The sequence below is a fragment of the Pogoniulus pusillus genome, chromosome 4 (genome assembly GCF_015220805.1).
Source record: "Pogoniulus pusillus isolate bPogPus1 chromosome 4, bPogPus1.pri, whole genome shotgun sequence".
Classification (NCBI taxonomy): Eukaryota; Metazoa; Chordata; class Aves; order Piciformes; family Lybiidae; genus Pogoniulus; species Pogoniulus pusillus.
In genome coordinates this window covers 4145080-4165413 of record NC_087267.1, presented here as the reverse complement: position 1 = coordinate 4165413, position 20334 = coordinate 4145080, and the positions used below count along the sequence as shown (strand labels likewise).

Sequence of the window (20334 nt, the reverse complement as noted above, 5' to 3'; positions counted from 1 at the left end):
AGACCATGGCACTAAGTGCCTCATCCAGTCTTCTCATGAACACCCCCAGGGATGGTGCCTCCACCACCTCCCTGGGCAGCCCATTCCAAAATGCACTGAACTCTGTCTGCCTACCTGTCTACATGTACAGGTTTGAAATGCAGGCCTGTTATAATTACCTCTGTAACACTAATATGGAAATCATATAACATCTGCAGTGAAATTCACAATGATCATCCACGAATATCCATGTCCCAAGAGACTGGATAGACATTTTCAAGAGGTAGCAATTAAGTACAGTGAAATGCTTGATTTCTCTGGCACCATACAAGTGGAAGTAAAAACAAGATTGCTAATCTTCAAAAAAAGGGAAAAAAAAAGGTTACATGTAGCTATTTGTAAAGCAAGAGAGTAGAGGATTTCAGCACTGGCATGCCATCCATGCAAGAGCAATACATCACTATTCTCTCAAGAGAAAGCTGTGCATCACAAAGCCTGCAATTTGACTCTGTCAGGTCTCTCCTTAGCATGAAAGAGGTCTAGGTCATGTAAAGCCTATTTTAATCATCATATCTTATCTCTTCCTCACTTCTTTGAAGAAAATAGTTAGACTGCTAACACTGTTATAATCTCCATTACACACCAAATTGCGGTAGTAGATCCAAAATGTTGAAGGCATCAGAGCTTCTTCAGTGAAATGGATGACCCAGATAATCCTTTGTTATGCCTTTTTCTTGGAGGTGGCCTAAAAACACTTTTATGAAGGTTTTCAAAGAACTGAGCTAAACCAGATGTCTAAACTATCAGCCCTCATGCCAACATCGTACTGGAGAGAATTCCAGTGAAGGTGTGGCACATAGACGCACACATGCCTAAGAATACTGACACTGAGTGTACCAATGATTTAAAGCAACTGGAAGGGAACTAACTGTGTAAGGTGCTAAGTGCAACAAAAAACCTATTCGTTTTCAAAAGGCTCCCTCACAAGGCAAAATACATGACTAGACTAGAGTTCACATTAGAAAACATCCTGATGAAACAGCTTCTCCAAATGAGACTGTAGTTCATAGTTCATAGAATCAACTAGGTTGGAAGAGACCTCCAAGATCATCCAGTCCAACCTATCCCCCAGCCCTAGCCAGTCAACTAGACCATGGCATCGAGTGCCTCATTCAGTGTTTTCTTGAAGACCTCAAGGGACAGTGCCTCCACCACCTCTCTGGGCAGCCCATTCCAATGCCAATCACTCTCTCTGTGTATCAACAAATATCCCAATTTGCCCTACTATTCAGGTTTTTGAAGAGGATCTGAACAGAGCAAAAAGCCTACATCCTCCAATACTTATGTTTGCCAGTTATCACTTTTGAGAAACATGAAAGCAGAAACCAGTGAATGTATGTCCTGAAACCCTGTTAGCTTCTATAATTATTACCCTAATGTATTTAAACAAATGTTTAACCTACTGATACCATTATTTTGCCTCAATAACATCAATACAGAACCATCCAACATTTAATTACTGTTTATTTTGTGTGTACTATGCTTTAATTTTAATGAGTGCTTTTTAGTTCCTTTAGGTGTCATCTTCATCCCTTAAGTATTCATCAGGATCAACTATGCCTTTTGTTGCTCTGAATAAAAGCTGTGTACCTAAAATAGCTGATATTAAAAACTGAGCTGTAAAAGCAACCAAAATACCATTTAGTGCAGAAAGACAGTTCTCTTCTGCAGTTGCATCAGCAGTTTCATTTTGCCTCTCACTTCCATGCAAAACAACCTTCCCACCAAATCTTCTGCAATTACAGGCAGAAATAGCATCATTGCTTCATTACTGCTTTTACAGAAATGCCTCAGCTTTTTTCAGACTAACACAACATCTGAATGGATTCATACAAAAAAATACCCCATAAGCACAATTCATCCTTTCCCAAGAACAAGTGCAAGAAATAATTAGTGTGTGTGCTTCCACTATAGGCCAAACAAATGTTTTGTCTTAAGGGAAGAAAACATTTTCAGGATGCCTGTAAATGGTCACACAGATTTGACCAAAACAAACAAATGGTTGTGTTAGCACAGGCACCTTTGCACTGGCAGATGTTTATGGAATTATTTTACATATGCTTTTCTTTCATTCTCAGCCTATGTAGAGCCTTCAGACTTCTTCACAACCCAATACCAACCATTATGAATGTGTCCAAGACAAGCTGCCCACCTTTGACTCACACCATGATCTTCCTGACTAGCTGCCAAATCCCACGTGAGAAATCCTTTCTGCATGCCAGCCACAGCACAGGGAAGAAAAGTGACCCCAGCCTCAAGAGGAAAGGAAAGCAGGCTACACAAGCAAAGATTGATCAAAGCAGCTCAGTCAGGTTAAGGAGAGGTGTGCCTACAAACACCACTGCATTTCTAACCAGCAACATGCCACCAGGATTCATGCCCTGTTCATCCTTTGCCCACATGACCCACAGGGGCTTGCACTGGCAGTTCAGGATTTGGTACCAAATGAATAAGGTATTTGTAGTACACTTGCTCTACTTACTGCAGAAGCTGAAAGATGTCACCTATGCCCACTGTAGAAAGGGAAAGGAAAAGGTTTCTCTTACCATTTAGAAATAGGTTTAGTAGACATTGGGCTGGAAACTAGGAAGACATTTTTGAGTTAAGAGTGGTAAGTCATTGGAGGAGGCTGCCCAGAAAAGCTGTAGATGTCTCATCACTGGAATCACTCACGGCTGGACAGGGCTTGGAGCAGAAAGTGAAAAGTATCTTCGCCTGTGGCAGGTTGGACTATGTGAGCTTTAAGGTCCTTTCCAGTGCAAACCATTCTGTGATTCTATGACATGAAAACACTGCTCTTTCTTTCTTTTTTTTTTAATCCTCTCCCTCCCCTGGGCCCTGCCCCCAGCCAGGCAGTGTCGATCCATTAGCTAGCTTTGTACACAAATCTCCTACCTCATTAGTTTCTGCCATTGGCCACACCTCATCTTTGCCCTATTGCCTGACCGTAGCAGACAACAGTTTAATTTACTAAGGACTACAACACCTGAATGTAGATAGAAATCAAGTTAAATATGATCTCTGTATCACAGGCAAACTGGTGCAGTCGAATTAAGGCTGATTTGAAATTCTGGAAACCCCTCATAGTGCTAACTGCTACAGATCCTGCATTTAACATTCAGATGTGAGCAGTATGCAGCAATTATGGGTTAGAACCAGGTATTTAAAATGAAGCAGCAAGAAAAACAGGAAAAACAGCAGTACATAAAATTTCTTGCAGCTTCACAATGCTTTAAGCAGAGAGTCGAAAACCTGAGAATCTTCAATTGCTACAATACTGAAAAAGGTTTTCACAGTATTCTAAACATTCATTATAGTTCTTTGCATGCATTTTACTCATATTTAAGTCTGCATAAATTCAAGAGTAAGGAATAAAATCATAGAATCAACCAGGTTGGAAGAGACCTCCAAGATCATCCAGCCCAACCTAGCACCCAGCCCTAGCCAGTCAACCAGACCATGGCACTAAGTGCCTCAGCCAGGCTTTGCTTGAACACCTCCAGGGACAGTGCCTCGACCACCTCTCTGGGCAGCCCATTCCAATGCCAATCACTCTCTCTGGGAACAACTTCCTCCTAACATCCAGCCTATACCTACCCTGGCACAACTTGAGACTGTGTCCCCTTGTTCTATTGCTGGTTGCCTGGGAGAAGAGACCAACCCCCACCTGGCAACAATGCCCCTTCAGGTAGTTGTAGACAGTAATAAGATCACCCCTGAGCCTCCTCTTCTCCAGGCTGCACACCCCCAGCTCCCTCAGCCTCTCCTCATAGGATTTGTGCTCCAGGCCCCTCACCAGCTTTGTTGCCCTTCTCTGGTCACCTTCCAGCACCTCAACATCTCTCTTGAATTGAGGGGGCCAGAACTGGACACAGTACTCAAGGTGTGGTCTGACCAGTGCTGAGTACAGGAGAAGAAGAACCTCCCTTGTCCTACTGGCCACACTGTTCCTGATTCTATGATTCTATGACACAGTCTCAAGTTGTGCCAGGGGAAGTACAGGCTGGATGTCAGGAGGAAGTTCATCCCAGAGAGAGTGATTGGCATTGGAATGGGCTGCCCAGGGAGGTGGTGGAGGCACCGTTGCCGGAGGTGTTCAAGAAAAGCCTGGATGAAGCACTTGGTGCCATGGTCTGGTTGACTGGCTAGGGCTGGGTGATAGGTTGGACTGGATGATCTTGGAGGTCCCTTCCAACCTGGTTGATTCTATGTAACATAGAATTAGCACTGTGAGTTCAGCCCAAGGTATACACATATATATTGAAGGTGGCAAACGAACTCTTAGGGCTCTGCACAAGAGTGTTTCCCAACCTGCACAAAAGAGCATGGTGACTGAAAGACTATCTGCTATTTTATTGATAACTTGCTTTTAAAAACTGGGTTGAGATATGCAAAGAAAGACTTTCCTAAGTCCCCTTTTGCCCTTAATTTTACAATTAGCAGCATGTCCAATATAATTACTGATAATAAATTGCCATATGATTGAATTTCTCTTTTTATCCAAAAAGCATTACCAGCATCTGATGTTCTACTGATCAGAATGTGGCTCAATGCCTGTAATGGAATTTTCCACAAATATATCCTCTGTTAATTCTGAGAGAGTGATTACAGAACGAGAATTGTAAACACTTCCATGCCTTCTCTAAAACTGAGAGGCAAAAAGAAAGAATTCCTTGAGACAATGATAATCATATATATACAGGAATGAATCATGCTAAATTTCAGTGAGATTTTCAGGAACTGTGGTGGGATACTAAGGGGAGATTACACAGAAAAAGAGAAGAAACATTTCTGGAAAACTGAATTCTTCCTATGATTTATTTTTCCTATTAAATTTTTAAGATAAATGAAAAACAATGCTAGAATATGGATAGAAAATCTTAAAAAACACAGTAGCATTGGAAAAAAAACATCCTGCTGGAGAACAAAGTAACCAAACTGACTCAGAGTAAACCTTCCCAAATAGTCCTGAACATAAGCGTGGCTCAAAACAAGTCTTCTCTTTCACATCCAAAGTTAAAAGAGTTGGGTGCAGAATATCAGCTACACTAATAAGAAACCCTGGCTTTGGCAGCAATGCAGTAAGTCACAAACCATGACGACTGCATAGGATTACAGATTAATTAATCATTTTCAGAGTAAAATAATTACTGTGCAGACCACATATTTGTTGCAGAATCATAGAATTATTTAGGTTGGAAAAGACCTCCAAGATCAACTCTTAACCCAACACCACCATGCCCACTAACCATGGACCCAAGTGGCACATCTACACAGTTTTTTAATCCCTTCAGCCGTGGCGACTGTGCCACTGCCCTGGGAACCTTTCTCCTCTTTGACCTTGTTCCAGTAGCTCTGTGCAAGAAAGAACAAAGCTAAACAACACATGGAGAAGGGAAGCCATCAAATGGAAATCTCACAAACCCCTTCACCAACACTTGCACCAGGTCAAAGTGAAAGATGAAGACTCTAGTTAGCAGAGCTGAGCCTCCAAATCCCAATACCACTGAGAGGAATCCTCTCAAACTCAGCTGTCAGCAAGAGGTCCTTCTACATCACTCAACAAACACCCTGTCAAGACCTCTACCAGATCTACCTACCCTTAGCCAAGGCAGGCACATGGTTCCCTAGAGCCAGGGGCTTTCCAACTAATCCTCATGACCAAAAAGCTCAATCCATACAGAAGTGAGCAGTACCATCACCATTCCTACCCCAAATCTTAGATTCAATCCAGCAAACCTGCTCTGGCAGTCAAGAGAGGCTGATGTGCCCGTGAGTGCTTCAGGATACCCTCCCATTTGGGTTTCCTTCCATGTCAGATAAAAATAGAACTGTATCTCAGCAATTAAATTATAAGGAAGTTAGCACTAAAGCTGATGAGATGCTGTATGACAGAAACAAGCAAGATGTCCACAATTTAAATTACTAACAAACATAATCAAACACCAGATATGATGGACCACATGTGGAAGACTGAGATGAGAAAGCATCAGATCAGAGCATCCACAGAACACAGAAAGAAGAGACATTAGTTATTTTCAACCAATGGGCAACGAAGCAAATAGTAAAGGCACAAGATATACATATAAGAGATATGAGAAGAGTATGTGACAAGATGCATGAAATGTGATTAAAATGCATTAAAGAGGAACAGTAGCTTGTACTAAATCTCCAGATGGATTCCACCACTGCACTGTTCATTGAATCTAATATTGCATAGTGGTGACTGTCTACTACAACCCTGGAGAGAAATCAATAATAAATGGCAAATGCTCACTCCAACTGCAGAAAAGGACAAGACTGTGCAAGTCTGGAAGGAAATATCTGGAAAGAGTGAAAAATGTAACTGAAGGGCTGGGATAAACAACAACAAAATACTAAAATACCAAATTAATCCTGGTAGATATATTTACATTGTATTAACACAAGATGAAGATCCCAATAGCCCACGGTGTCACTACAGGCTTAGGTCTTTGGAATCCTCTCTTTGAAACTGAACAGCTAGAACATTTGTACATTCAACTCAAAGTGGTGAATGGCTCAAAACAGCTGGAGAATTTGAGTCATCCATTTTATAGGACTGTCTGGGTCATGTGTGGCCTTGCACTGTAGATGCTGATAAGCTGAGAACTCTCCATGTGTCCAAAGTGTCATATTAACAAGAGACACAAAGTGAATTTTAGCTGGACAGTTACCATTCAGGCACTAATTTTTAAAGCATTTTTTATTCACTATCATATAATTTCCAAGGGCAAGCTAAATTCTCTTACACATCAAGTTTCTTATACAGAAAGAACTATAAACATTATGTCCTTTTCAATTCTAACCTATATCCAGCATCTTGAGAAATTCCATTCCTCTAAAACCTACTGCTGGGCCACTAACTAACTCAGCCTTGCTTTGCTGAGCTTTGCAACACATTCCAAACTGTCCTTCCTGACAGCCTTCATCAGTGACTGAGAAAAAATGACTACTTTCTATAAACTTCTGTACTGCTCTTGCATCCTAATGTAGTGCATTGTGAATCTGTAATACTGTTTCATCTGCAGACCCATCCCTTACACAAGTGTTTTTATGAGATCTCTGTAGTTTCAACTACCACAGTACTAATTAGACTGTGACATGGAGAAATTTGCATTAAGTAATCACATTTCTGTACAAAAGGGAAATCATTTGTCCACTCAATCTTTCTCTTGCGCAGTATAACTTCAGGTGGATAAAAACAAGCTGTGCCACAATCCACATATTCTTTGTGAAGAAGTTTCATTCACTAGCAAAGAGTAGGCAACAAAGGAAAACAATACATAAAAAAGCTACAAATGTTGAATAAAAAAAAAACAAAGATAAAAATGTGGTAGCGTGAAAATGGAGGAAGATCCTTCAAGAGAAAGAGAATTTTAACACATAGCCCTGGTGATTCATTGAGCAAGTCTGAAGTTAGATGAAATGAAATTAATTTGCAATACCATTTGCTAAGAGCAAGAAAAAAAATTTTGCTGATGTTGCTGCTGATGTTACATAGAATCATAGAATCAACCAGGTTGTAAAAGACTTCCAAGATCATCCAGCCCAACCTAGCACCCAGCCCTAGCCAGTCAACTAGACCATGGCACTAAGTGCCTCATCCAGGCTTTTCTTGAAGACCTCCAGGGACGGTGCCTCCACCACCTCCCTGGGCAGCCCATCCCAACGCCAATCACTCTCTCTGGCAACAACTTCCTCCTAACATCCAGCCTATACTTTCCCTGGCACAACTTGAGACTCTGTCCCCTTGTTCTGTTGCTGGTTGCCTGGGAGAAGAGGCATATTTCTCAAGATGGTAACTTAGAGCTGAAGCACTGATTAAAAGAGGTAACAAACATATGGAGATAAAGATAGTGGTGCCTCATCATATCACACGCTGCCAGAAAGATTTTTAGCACCAGGGGTTCTTCACTTTGTCTCTTCACTTTGTCTCTTCCCTCCCCCCTCCCCCCCCCCTTTCCAAAAAAGTTGGTATTTTCCACTTTGGTTTATCTCTCATGCCCAGGCAGTGGATTTCAAACTTCAAAATAGCAAAGCTGGAATAGGAGAAAGCTGGTTCTAGAAGGTTCACAGCCTTCAAAACTTAAAATGATTTTCATCCTATCTGCATTAAAAGAGATCCTATAAACTTTTTAAACAATACAGAAGTCAAAGCAGAGAACTTACCTCGTAGTAACTCCGCACAGCATTGCAAAATGCTTCATCTGCTACAATTTGTGTTTCCCCATTCAAAAAGGCCAGGAATCGTTCCTTCAGTATCTGCAGTTGCTGCTTATTGAGCTATGCAAGACAAAAAGGAGAGGGGAGAGAATAATAAACAAAGTTAGTCCTGGAGTAAAAATACGAAGCACTACACACACTAAGCTGTGAATAGGAAAGAAAAGGCTCCCAGGACATCTGACTCCTCCTTGAGTGGCAAGCCAGGTTGCTGCAGCAAGTCATCCATGCACTCAGCATGCAACTAAACCTCTGCTTTTTCCCTTGTGCCCTTGGGATGCTACAGGTAAGTCTGCATGGGTGTAAAATACTGAATGTTATATTATATATATATATATATGTTGAATAAAACAGTTGACCATCCCCAAGGCAGCAGCACCAGCTAATAAAAATTAGATTTTGATTCCTGTCTTCAAATATTTACTTTTTTTCCAGCCTTCAAATAAGTGAAAAACAACTCAGATGCCTCATCTGAGTAATCTAGGCACCACATTTGGCATGTTTCAGCAAACACATTGTGAATGAAATGGATGAAACTTGCTTCACCTGAAGAAAATGGACTTCTAACCACCCATGTTACACTGCTATGAGTGACATGAAACAACCAATCTTGGGGTACAGCAATCACAAGGCTCCAACATTGACAACTTGAACTTCATATTAAACCTGGGTGCATTTTCTGAAAGCAGACTCCTAGCAGAGAGTGACCAAACCTTCTAATCAACCCATTTCTACCAAACTTTAATGTCATAGGGAAAAAACCAGAATCTGGAAGCTCTCCAGACACAGGCCTTTTGTCAAGATTGCTATCAACTCTTAAATTATTTAGTAAGGTTCTTCTCCTTATTAAATCTGTGAGAAGTTAGACTGTCACATCAGAGGAGACTGTCACTAACATCCTAACAAAGCAACATTTGGAATAGTTCATTTGCTTTCATAGATCTCAAAACCCAATACAAATATTTTATTCAACTGAGTGCTCCTGAACTTTAAATTTAACATTAAATAAAATACAAATGAAACTGGTTGAAAAAGGTTTTCACTTCTCTTCATTCCGTTCCCACAGCAGTCCTGCACCTGCATCAGGAACAGTGTGGCCAGTAGGACAAGGGAGGTTATGCTTCCCCTGTACTCAGCACTGTTCAGGCCACAGCTTGAGTACTGTGTCCAGTTCTGGGTTCCTCAATTCAAGAGAGATGTTGAGGTGCTGGAAGGTGTCCACAGAAGGGCAACAAAGCTGGTGAGGGGCCTGGAACACAAATCCTATGAGGAGAGGCTGAGGGAGCTGGGGGTGTGCAGCCTGGAGAAGAGGAGGTTCAGGGGTGATCTTATTACTGCCTACAACTACCTGAAGGGAGGCTGTAGCCAGGTGGGGGGTGGCCTCTTCTCCCAGGCAACCAGCAATAGAACAAGGGGACACAGTCTCAAGTTGTGCCGGGGGAGGTCTAGGCTGGATGTTATAGGAGGAAGTTCTTCCCAGAGAGAGTGATTGGCATTGGAATGGGCTGCCCAGGGAGGTGGTGGAGGCACCGTCCCTGGAGGTGTTCAAGCAAAGCCTGGATGAGGCACTTAGTGCCATGGTCTGGTTGACTGGCTAGGGCTGGGTGCTAGGTTGGACTGGATGATCTTGGAGGTCTCTTCCAACCTGGTTGATTCTATGAACCCCACAACTCTTCTGCATTTTGCATTCCCACAGTCTAGCCAGCAATTGAAAATGCTTTTCCAGAGAACAGAAAGTTCTATTTGTAAAGGCCAACCTGCAACAGATAACACTACCCAAATAACATCACTACTTTTTACACTGAAACTTTTGGGGATGTACAGTAAGTATGGTGACCTTGGGCATTCAGGTCTCTGGTGTGGACACTTTGATGCCATTTAGACTATAACACTACTCAGAGATTAGCAAAATTGCTGCTATTCTGATAATGTGCCTATCTTGTCCAACCTCTGTTTCCTTCACATCAAGGGAGGATTTTTATCCCACGTGGAGTTTGCTAAGTTTTGTCGAGTAATGCACTTTCAACAAGCACAAACCTGAAAGCTTAGTATAGATGCCATCTAAATACTTGATACCAGAAATCCTCTGAAAAGTGGTGGAATGCAGGCAGTAGCAATGCAAAGCCAAAGAACTATGCCTATGAAAAGAATCTCAGCTAGTTAAAAGCACATGAGAATCCTATTTCTCTTCTTTACAAAAATGATTAGTGATACAGAACAAGCCCCAAGAAACTCTAACACATGAAAAAGCCTCTCACTGAGGCAAGCAAACTTCAACAGAGGTTGCTGTGACTCACAAAAACTTTCTGCATGAGCTTGAGTGCTGTGTCCAGTTCTGGGCCACTCAATTCAAGAGAGATGTTGAGGTACTGGAAGGTGTCCAGAGAAGGGCAACAAAGCTGGTGAGGGGCCTGGAACACAAACCCTATGAGGAGAGGCTGAGGGAGCTGGGGGTGTGCAGCCTGGAGAAGAGGAGGCTCAGGGGGGACCTCATTGCTGTCTACAACTACCTGAAGGGACATTGTAGCCAGGTGGGGGGTGGCCTCTTCTCCCAGGCAAACCAGCAATAGAACAAAGGGACACAGTCTCAAGTTGTGCCAGGGGAAGTCTAGGCTGGATGTTAGGAGGAAGTTCTTGCCAGAGAGAGTGATTGGCATTGGAATGGGCTGCCCAGGGAGGTGGTGGAGTCTCTGTCCCTGGAGATGTTGAAGCAAAGCCTGGCTGAGGCACTTAGTGCCATGGTCTAGTTGACTGGCTCGGGCTAGGTGCTAGGTTGGACTGGATGCTCTTGGAGGTCTCTTCCAATCTGGTTGATTCTATGATTCTGAGAGCAGTGGTCCAACACTAACACACTGCCAGCCTCTACCACTGCTAGTTAAAAATATATGGGATAGAAATATTTGTATTATGCCTGCAGATACACCAAAAATGCCATCTAGTCACCTGTCTGCCAGGCATCCATTCCTCACATAGAATCTGCCCCCACAAAGGTTAGCTGTTCCTAACACAAATTGAACTTTATTCACAGACATACAGGATAGGTCTTTCCCTTTCCTCAATCCTTTATTTATTTTCTAAAGATACTGAACAAGATGAGACACTAGAAAATGCAAATCATTAAGGATGGTCTGAGGTTTATTTCAACACAAACTTATTCTCATGAGGGATTTAAAAAAGGAGTCAAGGGCTCCCACAGATGGTATACCATTGCTGAGCAAGTAGCTTCTTCATCCCATGGAACATTCACAGCTCTGCCACAAGAACATGTGGGCTTCTTGCCAAAGCAATTATGGAAATCTGTTTTCATGCTTGCAAACTTCATTCTTTAGGTGATTTGCTTGTCAATTACCCACATATCAAACAAAAACATTATGAATAAGGCAATGAAATAGAAATATAATTCTGATTTCCTCACTGCTAACCATCATAGTTAAGCGAACTGAAATGTCTTTAAAATATGTATATATGGTTTTCATATTCACTGCTTCTGGTAGTAATTCTAAGGGTTGAGTGGCATTTTAGGATTACTGTACTATTTTAGTGCAAAATCTGGATGTGTAGGGGAATGAAGTTCTCCTGTCAAGCTAAAAAATAAGAGTAATAATTCCAATGGAAAATATGAAAAGCTACCCTTTGCAGTGAGGATGATCCAAATGCTGTTTTACAGGTCCTAAGTACCATCATACACAGAGATGCAGCTGTGTTAGCTGTTGAGATACAGAATAATTTATGGCAGTGTGTTGTAGCACACAGTTTCACCAGGTTTTTCATTTGCTGCAATATTCAGTGTATAGTGAATTCTAATTTAATTATAATTGTTTAAATATTGGTATTTTTTAATTAATTCATTGACATTTTTCAATTTGCATCTTAGTGTCATTAAAAGTAAAACAAAACAACAGAAGTAGTAACTTAGAAATGTGGAGAAAAAAAAGGAAGTTTAATTGCCTTAGAATGCCATAATAGTAAATGGAGAGAAACAGGTGTCTGTACAGTACATCAACTGCTGGTTACAGCCAAAGAGCTCAGCCTGGGTCTGGGCTACCTTTTGAAGTTCTCCACCTTGGTTAATAAGGAATAAAAGATGAGGACATTATGCATAAGCAGAATTCCAAGTGAAATGCTTAAACTGAAGGGCAATAAGCCTAGCTACATTCTCTCTGGTAGATGATCACATAAAGGACCTTCTGCAGTAGGTTTACCTCACCACTGCACATGCCTTTTCCTTTGTGTGAGATCCATACAAGTCAGTCTTTGCTTTCAGTCCCTTGCCCTCAGCATCTTTGTGTTCACATTTTAATTCCACCTAAAGGAACCATGAACAGCAAAATGAAACTAAAATTTGACACTACTACATGTACTCCTAAATGTAAAAACTAAACTCTGATTATCACCAAAAGCTTACAGCAAAGCCTCTCTGATTCTGCTGCTTTCCATCAATATGGGTTAGTTTTCTACTACTTAGTTGGATTTTGCATTCTCAGTGGTATGAAAACTGTTGCCATCGTTTTGTGGGATCCTTCATAATTAACTCCTGCTGCTTCATGGGAGAACATATAACTGAATTTCAGTAACTTGGAATATATCAGGTTTCATTGTGTTTTGTGGTGACCAAAGAGAAGTAGTGATAACTTGAAGGAAAATAGAGATTAAACATGAGCTGGAAATGTCTGCTTGCAGCCAAGAAGGCCAACTGTAAACTGGGCTGCATCAAAAATGCATGGCCAGTAAGTCAAATAAAGTGATCCTCCCCTTCTATGCTTCTCCTCTGACACTGCACTTGGACTACTGCATACAGCTCTGGAGTACCCAACGCAGGAAAGAAACACAGAATCACAGCATGTTAGGAGGTTGGAGGGAACCTCACAAGATCATTCAAGTCCAATCCCCCTGCCAGAGCAGGATCACCTACAGTAGGTCACACAGGAACACGTCCAGGTAGGTTTGGAATGTCTCCAGAGAAAGAGACTGCACGACCTCTCTGGAAAGCCTGTTCCAGTGTTCTGTCACCATCACAGTGGAAGAAGTTTTTCCTTATATCCATGTGGAACCTCCTTTGCCTGAGTCCAGAGGAGGACCACAAAAATCATCAGAGATGGAGCACTCCTCCTGTGAGGAGTGGCTGAGTTGGTGTTGCTCAGCCTGGAGAAAAGACGACTCTAAGGAGACCTTACAACAGCCTTTCAGCACCTAAAGATGGCCTACATGAAAGGAGACAATGTTTTGAGCAGGGCATGATTTAACAGGACAAGGGTTAAGGGTAGATTTAGATTAGATACAAGGAAGAATTTTTTTACAGCGAGGGTGATGCAACACTGGCACAAGTTGCCCAGAGAGATGGCAGAAACCTCATTGCTTCAGATATTCAAGATCAGGTTGGAATGGGCTCTGAGCAACCTGATCAAGTTAAAGATGTCCCTGCTTACTGCAGGAAGGTTGGACTAGATGACCTGTAAAGGTCATTACCAACCCAAACCATTCATAGAATCACAGAATTTCTTAGATTGGAAAAGACTTTTAAGATCACTGAGTCCAATCATAGAATCAACCAGGTTGGAAGAGACCTCCAAGATCATCCAGTCCAACCTAGCACCCAGCCCTAGCCAGTCAACTAGACCATGGCACTAAGTGCCTCATCCAGGCTTTTCTAGAACACCTCCAGGGATGGTGACTCCACCACCTCCCTGGGCAGCCCATTCCAATGCCAATCACTCTCTCTGGCAACAACTTCCTCCTAACATCCAGCCTATACTTTCCCCCAGCACAACTTGAGACTGTGTCCCCTTGTTCTATTGCTGGTTGCCTGGGAGAAGAGGCCAACCCCCACCAGGCTATGACCTCCCTTCAGGTAGTTGTAGACAGCAATGAGGCCCCCCCTGAGCCTCCTCTTCTCCAGGCTGCACACCCCCAGCTCCCTCAGCCTCTCCTCACAGGGTTTGTGTTCCAGGCCCCTCACCAGCTTTATCTCCCTTCTCTGGACACCTTCCAGCACCTATATAGTTAACTGCTTTTTTTATTGCAGCCACTCAACAGAGAAAAACTCTTGTCCTCTGTTCCTGTACCTTGTGCAAAGTAAACACCTATTTTTTTTTCTTTACATTTGCCAGTCTTAGTAGACTATCAAAGAATAAAAACACATTTAAGCTATAACAAACTCCTCGATGAGCTATTTAATTATAGAGTACCTTTTTTTTCCAAGTTGCAGTAGTAATTTAACTTTTCATAATTTGCAAAGTAATACAAAAGTCTCAACAGAGCCTCAAGCAGTTAACTCTAAAGAATTCTCACCTTGCATTTAACATTTCAAAGAGGTCTTATATATTGAATGTATTCCTTTTTGAGCACCAATTTAAAATGTGTGGTTTTTTTCCTTTCTAAACTTGGGTATGAAAAGCTAGAGGCACTTCTGGTTTAGTTCCACTCATTATTAAAACAATTAAAAAAAAAAAGGATTTCACACAGAGTTTAAATACTTACAGGTTTTACTCCATTAAATAATAAACTCCAACATTTTGAGAGGAAAAATGAAGCATGTATGTATGTGTAACAGTAATGCTCCTTATGTCTTGTTTGAAGAAGAACCCTAGTTCTGCAGAGTTGATGTTATTTCCACTGCTCTCACCTCCACACAGAGCAGCTCACTACTGCCCTAAAACAGCAGCTGACAAAGACATCACTCACAGCACAACTGTCCTCTACAAAACTTTGGCCTTTCAAATGAAAAAAAGCTTAAAATAGGACCCATGTGCTGGCCACAACCAGCCTCTGCTGCCATGTCCCAGAGCACAGAGGATGTGTCTTGCAGTGCAACCACAGCCTGCAGCTGACCCTATTCCCCACAAGCAGTCAGCCAAAGAGCCAGTACTGGAGAAATAATGTTCTGAACCATTGCCATCTTGTGGCAATTTTAGAAATATAGCAATGAAAGAGTTGCAGGTTGCACACCTTCAAACTCAGAGCTGAGATTTGTGCAAGTATCAATCAACCCCTGATCTTAACACAGGCAACAGCACTAGTTCCTTACTCCCATACCGTAGTGTGAAACTACCCTTTCTCAGACTACATGGATGCTTCAGGAAAACACTGGGAGCTGATGACTGCATTTATAGAGTTAAAATATTCCTTATGCTGACTACAAAAAGAAAGTCATAGGGAGGAGCCAACCAAGAGTGGCTGGAAAGCAGTCAGGAAGAAAGGGACCTGGGAGTACTGGTGGATAGTAGGCTGAAGATGAGGCAGCAGTGTGCCCAGGTGGCCAAGAGAGCCAATGGCATCCTGGCCTGAATCAGGAACAGTGTGGCCAGTAGGACAAGGGAGGTTATTCTGCCCCTGTACTCAGCACTGGTCAGGCCACACCTTGAGTCCTGTGTCCAGTTCTGGGCCCCTCAATTCAAGAGAGATGTTGAGGTATTGGAATGTGTCCAGAGAAGGGCAACAAAGCTGGTGAGGGGCCTGGAACACAAACACTATGAGGAGAGGCTGAGGGAGCTGGGAGTGTTTAGCCTGGAGAAGAGGAGGCTCTACCTGAAGGGAGGTTGTAGCCAGGTGGGGGGTGGCCTCTTCTCCCAGGCAACCAGCAATAGAACAAGGGGACACAGTCTCAAGGTGTGCCGGGGGAGGTCTAGGCTGGATGTTAGGAGGAAGTTGTTGTCAGAGAGAGTGATTGGCATTGGAATGGGCTGCCCAGGGAGGTGGTGGAGGCACCGTCCCTGGAGGTGTTCAAGCAAAGCCTGGATGAGGCACTTAGTGCCATGGTCTGGTTGACTGGATGGGGCTGGGTGCTAGGTTGGACTGGATGATCTTGGAGGTCTCTTCCAACCTGGTTGATTCTATGATTCTATGACTGTAAAAGACTTCACAACAAAGAGCAGGTCTGGGGGTTGTTTTTCTTCAGGGATTAGACTGGGTTGGGACAAAAATCAGAGGCAGCAAACAAAGGTAAAGTGTTGACTTATGTGAAGGCATTCAAGTGTACAACTCTGACAAGCAAAACACAGGCCTAAAGACAGCTTCCAAACAGATTGTCCACTTCACAGGAGAAGAAAACAAGGTATTTTGATAACAAAGGGGGACACATATTTTAGGAGTGGGGGGAGGGAATGAAAAACAATCACTTACCTAAATTGAGACAGAATAATAAAAAATAGATCAAGAAATGCAGGGAAAAAAAAGTACTTTGAGGTTCCCCACAGCAATGGTATATAACTTTATTGTTAAAATTAATTGCCAACCTTTTACAGACTGTGCCACATTAGGTCAGAAAGCATCTGCTATGTGTTTGCCATAAATGTAGTAAATACCCCATTCCATTAAAAGCTGTCTCCTCTGAGATGAGGTTGTCTGTGCAGCTGCAATCATTTTCTTTGTACCTATACTCCTACTGCTTGAGATTTGCTATAGAGTCTCACAATCACCAGCTAGATTTAGGCTGCTGCAATCATTTCTCCTGTAAGCAGGCATCACTGCTTACAGAGGAATAACACTGCACAGACACACTAGAGCTAGGCCAGCTATGTTTTGCTGTTGCTCATGCCACCACTGTTTGGGACCAACTCCACTGCAGAGTACACAGTGGCACTGTAGCTTTGTTTCCTTGATATTATCACAGTATCACAAAGGTTGGAAGAGACCTCACAGATCATCAAGTCCAGCCCTTTACCACAGAGCTCAAGGCTAGACCATGGCACCAAGTGCCACGTCCAATCCTGCCTTGAACAGCCCCAGGGACGGCGACTCCACCACCTATACCCAATCTAAACAATAAATTCCAACATCTGCACAGCCTTCACAAAAAACACAACCAAACAGAAAAAATCCCCACATTTTCTGTGGCAGTCACATTAATAGATTTATTTCTCAGCACATCATGTGATTTTGAATCAGTACAAAAGACAATATCAGGAAAACCACAGGGATGAAACTAAGCAACTGCACATGGCAACCAACTTGCACAAACATTTCCTTAACAGTAGAGATCACTTCCCATGCAAGTGCTCCATCTCTGACCTCACAGACCCATCTTTCAGAGCTATATCTGGGAATAAATTTCCATAAACCTAGAGGATTGCAATATTCATGAATCCAGGTTTACATTTGTGTTGCATTCTACCACAGAGATGTCCAATAAGTAAAAGCTTTGTCATGTCCACTCACTCCCCAATACCCATGTACACCTTCTACAACTATTTACTCTCTAACACAATCTGATTGACTACTGCAACATAGTTCAATCAAAACAAGCATCCTCAGGTAGCAATTCATCCTGAAATTCTATGCTTCTGTCTCAGCCTTAAGTATCTCACCTGCTTAAAACTTCTTTCCCTCCTTGCCCCATCCCTCCAAAATCAACCAGTTTAGTCTAACAGAAGGCACAAATTTCCCCACACAAATCTTTTCCTTCTTAGATTCAAGATCCATGACTTCCACAGCATTACTCAACAGCAGCAGTTTATCTAGTACACTCAAACAATTTTTTTTAATACACCATTACGTTTTGCTTCTCATGAAACCCACTTGAGGTCTACATCATGTGAAGGCTTAAGTATAAAGCAACATCTTCCTGAACCAAATGTTCTGGTAGAAAGAAAGGATTATGAAAAAGGAACAACAGGATGCAGTTTTGCATGCATATAATTAGGAAGTCAGATTAGATCACCACAGCTCTTCTGGTCAGTTTGCACAAAGTTCTAAGGGTTTAATTTATGCACCTGAAACTACCATGTGAGCAATACAGGTTTTACAATGACATGTGATTGTAGCTTTAAGCAGTACCTCACAGAATCAAAGAATTAACCAGGTTGGAAAAGACCTCCAAGATCATAGAGTCCAACCTATCGCCTAACCCTCCTAATTAACTAAACCATGGCACTAAGTGTCTCATACAGCCTCCTCTCAAACACCTCCAGGGATGGTGACTCCACCATCTTTCCAGGCAGCCCACTCTGATGGAAAATCACTCTTTCTGTGAAGAATTTCTTCCTAATGTCCAGCCTAAACCTGCCCTGGTGAAGTTTGAGACTGTGTCCTCTTGTTCTGTCACTGGGTGCCTGGGAGAAGAGACCAACCTCCACCTGGCTACAACCTCCTATCAGGTAGATATAGAAAGCAATAGGGTCTCCCCTGAGCCTCTTCTCCAGGCTGAACAACCTCAGCTCCCTTAGCTGCTCCTTGTAGGGCTGTGCTCCAGCCCCCTCATCAGCCTTGGTGCCCTTCTCTGGACATATTCAGGCACCTCAACATCTTCCTTGAATTGAGGGGCCCAGAACTGGACAGAGTGCTCAAGGTGTGGCCTAACCAGTGCTGAGTACTGGGGCAGAAAGACTTCCCTGGTCCTGATGGTCACACTATTCCTGATACAGGCCAGGATGCTGTTGGCCTTCTTGGCCATCTGGGCACACTGCTGGCTTACATTCAGTCAACCAGTATCCCCAGGTCCCTCTCTGCCTGGCTGCTCTTCAGCCATGCTGTCCCCAGCCTGTGGCACTGCACTGGGTTGTTGTGGCCAAAGTGCAGAACCCAGCAGCTGACCCATGGCATTGGACTGTGCCCATCTATTCAGCCTGTCCAGGTCCCTCTGCAGAGCCCTCCTGCCCTCTAACAGATCGACACATGCTCTCAACTTGGGGTCATCCACAAACTTACTTCACTCAACTTTGATTTTTCAAACAATAAAAAAAAAATGTAATTAAAAAAAAGAAAAAAAAAAGGCAAGGAAAAAAGGGGGAAAAAGAAAGGAAAAAGAAAGGAGGGAAAAAAGAAAAGAAAAAAGCCTTCTAACAGGCATGCAACAGTAACATACAGAATCACAGAACATTAGGAGTTGGAAGGAATCTTTAAAGATGATCTAGTCCAACACCCCTGCCAGAACAGGATCACCAGAGTAGGTCACACAGGAATGTGTCCAGGCAGGTTTGGAATGTCTCCAGAGAAGGAGACTCCACAACCTCCCTGGGCAGCCTGCTCCAGTGTTTTGTCGCTCCCACAGTGATAAAGTTTTTACTTACCTTCACACAGAACCTCCTAGGTTCCAGTTGGCACTCACTGCCCCTTGTCCTATCATTGGACATCACCAAGAAGAGCCTGGCTGTGTCCTCCTGACACTCACAGTATACATCTTTATAAACATTAATGAAGTCACCTCTCAGCCTCCTCTTCTCCAAGTAAGAGAAACCAAACTCCCTCAGCCTTTTCTCATATGATCTGCAAGCATCCTGTGAGCAAACATATTCTGTCAGATGTCTGTGTTAATTCTTTCTATATCAAAATCCACAGACACACTATCCAAATCCACAGATGTGGTCATACTGACCCACAAATGTGAAGTGTAAGATCTACCACTGCACAGTCAATCTCACTTCAGTCATAAATACATATACCATACATGGCATGGTGTCCTCTTTTGTCAAAGCATGCTTTTAGTTTGTGAAAAGCTTACACACAGCACTGAAACATCTGTTGGCATTTGTTTTCCAGAGCATATTTACTAACAGGCAAATTCACCAATTGGTGCAAATTCACTCATCTCTCTAGAAAAATGAGCTTGACTCAGAAGCCTACGCTGTAACATTCAAATGTAGAAAGAAAATATAGTATATAAATCTAAATGCACAGCTTTCAAGTTCTAAATAAATGTGTCAGACTTCAAACATTTTCTTGAGAGGCCCCAGAGATTGGTATACTAATTCTATTCAAAGTGATATTTCCCTGGGCAATCTTTATATAACGAAGAGCGACAAGAAAACACTTGATTAAAATTCCCTAAAAAAGAAAAGCACTTAAAAATATGCCCCCTAGCATTTCACAAATAAAGAGCTGGTTTAGAGGTTTCCAGCAATGGGATATTCATAAAGGTTAATACATATATATATATAAAAAGTGAAATTACAGTATCACAGTATCACCGAGGTTGGAAGAGACCTCACAGATCATCAAGTCCAACCCTTTACCACAGAGCTCAAGGCCAGACCATGGCACCAAGTGCCACGTCCAGTCCTGCCTTGAACAGCTCCAGGGACGGCGACTCCACCACCTCCCCGGGCAGCCCATTCCAGTGTC

At 42.6% G+C, this 20334-nt stretch overlaps 1 protein-coding gene across 19 annotated transcripts in view; it reads right to left on the bottom strand.

Moving 5' to 3' along the window:
- The window catches only part of CADPS2 (calcium dependent secretion activator 2), a 315634-nt gene that overhangs the window by 241486 nt on the left and 53814 nt on the right, over positions 1-20334 (bottom strand). For all 19 annotated transcript variants that reach the window (XM_064142033.1, XM_064142028.1, XM_064142027.1 and 16 more), the window contains exon 2: positions 8230-8343. In XM_064142033.1, the coding sequence (XP_063998103.1) occupies positions 8230-8343 (114 nt within the window). The remainder of the gene's footprint in view (positions 1-8229; positions 8344-20334) is intronic.